Source organism: Fonticula alba (assembly GCF_000388065.1).
Source record: "Fonticula alba strain ATCC 38817 unplaced genomic scaffold supercont2.1, whole genome shotgun sequence".
NCBI lineage: Eukaryota > Rotosphaerida > Fonticulaceae > Fonticula > Fonticula alba.
This window is the reverse complement of record NW_009242971.1, coordinates 4,134,296-4,139,132: the sequence shown is the minus strand read 5'-3', so window position 1 is coordinate 4,139,132 and position 4,837 is coordinate 4,134,296. Positions and strand designations below refer to the sequence as shown.

The 4,837-nt window shown below is 63.2% G+C and overlaps 3 protein-coding genes across 3 annotated transcripts in view; 2 read left to right on the top strand and 1 right to left on the bottom strand.

Moving 5' to 3' along the window:
• The window catches only part of H696_00878 (hypothetical protein), a gene marked incomplete at both ends in the record, with an annotated part of 4,663 nt that extends 4,202 nt beyond the window's left edge, over window positions 1–461 (top strand). The window contains 2 exons of the mRNA XM_009494765.1: window positions 69–119; window positions 343–461. Of these exons, the coding sequence (XP_009493040.1) occupies window positions 69–119; window positions 343–461 (170 nt within the window). The remainder of the gene's footprint in view (window positions 1–68; window positions 120–342) is intronic.
• Window positions 462–1,502: 1,041 nt separating this feature from the next.
• On the top strand, window positions 1,503–2,866 carry H696_00877 (hypothetical protein). The gene is made up of 6 exons (XM_009494764.1): window positions 1,503–1,714; window positions 1,791–1,818; window positions 1,949–1,999; window positions 2,109–2,221; window positions 2,381–2,466; window positions 2,618–2,866. The coding sequence occupies exons 1-6, from the start codon at window positions 1,634–1,636 to the stop codon at window positions 2,628–2,630; spliced, it is 372 nt and encodes a 123-aa protein (XP_009493039.1). The 5' UTR covers window positions 1,503–1,633; the 3' UTR covers window positions 2,631–2,866.
• H696_00876 (hypothetical protein) overlaps window positions 2,847–4,837 on the bottom strand; it is a gene marked incomplete at its 5' end in the record, with an annotated part of 2,437 nt that continues 446 nt past the window's right edge. Inside the window, 5 exons of the mRNA XM_009494763.1 lie at window positions 2,847–3,025; window positions 3,190–3,458; window positions 3,579–3,687; window positions 3,910–4,260; window positions 4,473–4,832. Coding sequence (XP_009493038.1) covers window positions 2,978–3,025; window positions 3,190–3,458; window positions 3,579–3,687; window positions 3,910–4,260; window positions 4,473–4,832 — 1,137 coding nt within the window. The 3' untranslated portion in view covers window positions 2,847–2,977. The remainder of the gene's footprint in view (window positions 3,026–3,189; window positions 3,459–3,578; window positions 3,688–3,909; window positions 4,261–4,472; window positions 4,833–4,837) is intronic.

Below are 4,837 nucleotides of genomic sequence, written 5' to 3'. Positions count from 1 at the left end.
CATGCTTGCATGGCAACCCCTCCGCTTGGCCCTCTCTCCTGTCGCTTGTCAGTGCCCTTGGCGAGCAGGTCCCGAGTCTCCACCGCCGCGTGGCCTCATCTCCCAGGGCCTTCTAGAAGGTACACACACACACACACACACATGCCCGGCAGCACGCGGGTGCCATCATGCGATGTCATTGCGTCCCAGCCCCGCCCCTCTCCCTCCGCATCCCACACTGACTCCCTGCGCGTTTCTCGTGCGAAAAAACTCTCTGAACCCTCCCCAAAAACAACAACAACAACAACAACAACGCCCCACGGAAATTCCCCCTCCCCACAGGCCCCCCGCCCGACGCGTCAGACCATACACATGCCCAGTACCACATCTGCCTTGTCATGGTTATCCTGTCGGAGTTTTGCAAGGAGATCGCCGCCACATATCTCCTGTTGTCCTCGGTGCACTTCAACAATCATCAATAAAATGCGTGCACACTCGCGCGGGCCTGACCCGGTGAGCGGCACCAGGCCAGTGCTTTTTCTTCCTCCCGCGCTCCCTTGCCCCCCCCCCCCCCCCCTCCATCTCCACTCTTTACCCTCCTTCACGGTCGCACGGAAAGCGTGGCCTTACTCACGAGCCTTGCGGTCCAATCCCGGCATGTGTATGCCACCGCCGAGGTGTGCTTTGCTGGCGTGCCCCCTCGTCGGAGAAGGGGAACTCGGTGCCTGTCCTGGACGGTGATTGTGGGCCACGTATGGGTCACATGATGTCAAAGAGAGGAAGCAGCATGACCAGGAGGCACGTGTCGCCAAACACCGGCTCGGTTGGCGTCTCGCTGTTCTTTCTCCCAGCACCGCTCGGAGGGCGAGTTTGTAGGGGGGGCGGGGGGCCTCTGCCTGCCGCTGCCTGGGAGCGGCGTCAAGCCCTCGCCCCCCCCCCCCCCCCTTGCACGGTCGCGCGTTCCGGGCGTGTGTGTGTTTGGGAAGGGCCGGCCCCTGCGATCACCCTCCCGGAGGCGCCTGGGGCACCGGGGCGGCGCAACCGTCGGCCGCACTGGCGGTGTCTGTCCGAGCTTACCGTCGTCCGGCCTCCGCCCCGTCGCCCCGCCGGGTCCCGCTTCCTGTGCAGGTGTGCAGAACGGTGGTTGACACCCATGCTTGCGAGGCCCTTTCGGCATTGTGGCACTCGTGCCCCGGCCCCTTGCGGCGAGCCATGTTTCTGGGCCTTGCGCCCCCCCCCCCCCCCCCCCGCCCCCGCCCTCTGGCGCCTGGGTGTGTGCCAGCTTCCCGGTGGAAAGGGCCGGGACATCTTGCTCATTAATCGACGCCAACCTTTCCCCAGAGGGGAGATGGCCCTGGCGGCATCTGTCCGTGCTGTGGACCCGGGGGCGTGTGCTGTGTGTGCTTGTTTGCTTGAGCCCCTCTTGGGCCGCCAGGGCCGGAGCCCCGGCCTGTCCTGTTGTCCAGCCCCCCTCACAGTCCTCTCCGCCTCCCCTCCCCCTGTTCTTCCTCTTCCTCCTCCTCCTCCTCCTCCTCCTCTTCTTCTTCATCTCTCTTTCCCCCTCTCTTCCTTTCCCCCTCTCTCTCGCCAATCCCTTCGTGCACTCGGGTCCGTCCCCCAGGAAAGTAGGCAACCCCTCTTCCCCCTTCAAGTCATGTCCTACTCCTCGGACGTCCAGATGGTGCCCTCCGGGCAGAGCGCCGACGCTGACCGGCCCTATTTCGAGATCCGCAAGGTTCGAATCCCCCTGTGGCGCATCCCGCGAAATCTGCCTGGCCACTGACTCTACTCCCGTTGTCTGCGCTTCACAGTGGAACGCTGTTGCTCTCTGGTCCTGGGGTATGTCTGTGCCGTGTCCCCTCTCTGCCCCTCTTCGTCGCGGCGTCTGCCCATTGTATTGGCTCTTCGTATTTCCCCTGCCTTTCTGGATGTGTTCCTCCGTCACTAATCGATCTCTCCTTCTGATAAGATCTCGCGATCGAGAACTGCGCCATCTGTCGAAACCACATCATGGATCGCTGTACGCTCCTCCGTCATTTTCTCTTCACTGTGTTCCCTTCGCCATTTTCCTTTCTCCCTTTTCCTTTTTTCTCCCCCCCCCCCCCCCCCCTCCTTGCCCATCCATGCAGGCATTAACTGCCAGGCCCGGCAATCGTCCGCCTCTGGTCCAGGCGACACCCCCGGATCCGGGTCATCCTCCACGGGCGAGACGGAGTGCAGTGTCTCCTGGGGGCAGTGCGGGGTGCGTTGCTTTTGGTGCCTTCTTTAGATGTCCTCGCCGTCCTTTTTCCGTTCTTTTTTTCCTTCCCCCTCCTCCCGCATCTGGCGCACGGCTCTTGCCCTCCGCACCCTGCTGATTGCCCTTTGTTCTCATGTCGCTCCTGTTCTCGCCCCTGCGCAGCACGCCTTCCACTATCACTGCATCAATAAGTGGCTGCGCGCGCGCAATGTCTGCCCGCTTGACAACCGGGAGTGGAGCTACACCAAGTACGTGACGCTCTGCCCCCCCCCCCCCCCCCCCCCCCCCCCTCCTCTCCGTCTCTCCTCCATTCTCCCTCCATCACCATACAAGTGCACGTATGCATGCCAACCTGACACCTCATTTCCTTTCCCCTGTCCGTGCATTGCTCGCCTGCAGGCATTCCCGTTAAAATGGCGTGCACCGACCAGCGCCCAGGAGCACGGGAGTCGCCCATGAATGCGCAATGCCACCTTTCTCCATCGCCCTCCTCCCTCCTGGAGCGGTGTGCGGAGACACCAATATATACATATATATATATACACATGTGTGCTCGAGAAACACATCCCCCTCCTCCCTCTCTCTATCTTCACCCGATGCAGGCGCTGGCGTCCATGTTGCCAGTGGCTTGTGAAACTATACAACAACTCTATTATCGGAGAAAGGGGACAAGGGGGAACACACCGGGCATGCCGGCCAAGGGGAGAGGTGGCCCTGCCTGAGGAGGAAGGGACCAACGGAGCCCAAAGCAGGCGGTATTTACTCGTCGAAGGTGGTGCGCGAGGCAGTCTGGGTCTTGAAAGTATCCTGTTGAGCGTGCGCGCGCATGCACAGGCGCATGTGTAAATGCAGGAAGACCCAAGGGGGAGGGGGAGGGGTTCAAGGTGTTGGTAATCCACCGGGCAAACGCAAAGGAGGCAGGACCAAAATGCAGCAGTTACTCCTTGCCACTGCCCCTTAGTTGAACGTACCAGAGCGCTGAAGGTGAAGTCAACCCCGGCAGCGGCAAGCTTGGCCAGGCGCTTGTTCTCGCGCTCAACCACGCGGTCCAGACGGCGCTGGCGGGCCTCGGCCGACGAGACAGCCACCTCGGCATCGGCCTTGCGCTGGTTGATGGAATCCTTGCGGCGGGGGGCGATCAGAGAGGAGGCACCGCCACGGCGAAGCTTGACCGCCTCGGCCGAGCGGACAGCGCCGCGGAAGGTGTTCCGGTGGAGCTTCTCCTTCTCCACGAAGAAGGCTGGTGGGGAGGGAGTCGGAGAGCGGAGGGGAAGGAAGGCAGCATGCGACATTATGAAAGGCATTAGAGAGGAGGAGGCGCAGGAAAGGAGGAAAGGGCACGCGGCGGTCGGCAACATACCACGGAGCAGACGACCACCGAGCAGGTAGAAATGCATGGAATCGGCCACAATGCGAGCAACCTCGGGAACCTCGAACTCAATCCAGGCGTAGTGGCGGGACTTGCCAGTCTGCGGAAGGGGGGGGGGAGGGGGAATGCAAGAGGGTGTGACAGCATGCCGGGGGGAAGCAGAGGGAGTGTGGAATGAGGGGTCAGAGGGGGGAGGGAGAGAAAAAGAGAGGAAGGAGACTCCGTGCTGGGAGGAGCGACATGCGACGAGAGGTGGGAGAAGGAAGAGGAAAGCATGAAATCCGCGCAGGGATTAGCCCGCCAGTGCGGTGCGCCGACGCACGCGGGGATTCCGCGACAGACGGATGCGAGTGACAGTGCCAAACTGGGAGAAAAAGCCGAACATCTGGGGCTCATAGAAGCCATGCGGGATGCGAGACAGGTAGACGACACCGCGGTCCGGGCGGACAGTGGCGCCGGTGGCCTGGGCGTCGCCCTCCTTGGCGCCATCCTTCTTGGCGCGAGTGTCCAGCATCTCGTTGATGCGCGACCGCAGGAGGGCCAGCTTCTCGGCGCGCGCGCGCGACTCAGCATCATCACCGACACCCATCTCGAAGTCCATGTCGAAGCGAGTCTTGCTGTCGGTCGCGCCGTCGGCCTCCTCCTCGGCCTCGCTACCGGAGTCGTCATCATCCTACGCCGGGCGTGAGGGCCACAAGAGAACGGCGAGACAGGTGCCATTGGTGGGGAGGCGGAGAGAGGGGGGAGGGGAGGGGGATGGATGGGCATGAGTGAGAAAGGGGCCGGGTCGTGGGTATATGCACTTGTGCGCGTTGTTGCTGTGTTGCATGCAGGCAGGAGGGCGGCATCGTGAGAGAAAGCAATGGGGCCGGCTATTCCACGCACAACGAAGGCAGGGGCCGGCTCGTCGTCCTCATCGTCCGAGTCGGAGCCCTCGCCCATGGAGGCGGGCTCCTCATCATCCGAGCCAAGGGAGATGAAGGCGGGGTTGGCGGCGTCATCAGCCTCCTCCTCGGACTCGACCGCATCGCCGAGAGCCTTGGCCGCGGCCAGGGCCTTCTTCACAGGGGCCGACTTCTTGGCGGCCTTCGGGGGGGCGCTCTGGCGGTTGACCACCTTGTTGGCGGCGGCCGAGGCGGGCTTCTTGGCGACCTTGCCGGCGGCGGCCGAGGCGGCAGAAGCCGAGGTGGGGGCCTTGCGCTTCTTGAGCTCGGGAGCGGCGGCCGCCTTGGCGGCAGCAGCGACCTTGG

Bases quoted from the DNA above. Each gene is read 5' to 3' on its own strand.
- H696_00877 (XM_009494764.1), top strand. From the start codon at position 1,634: ATGTCCTACTCCTCGGACGTCCAGATGGTGCCCTCCGGGCAGAGCGCC. The intron at 1,715-1,790 runs GTTCGAATCCCC...TGCGCTTCACAG, and splicing joins CCTATTTCGAGATCCGCAAG to TGGAACGCTGTTGCTCTCTG. The intron at 2,000-2,108 runs GTACGCTCCTCC...CCATCCATGCAG, and splicing joins AAACCACATCATGGATCGCT to GCATTAACTGCCAGGCCCGG.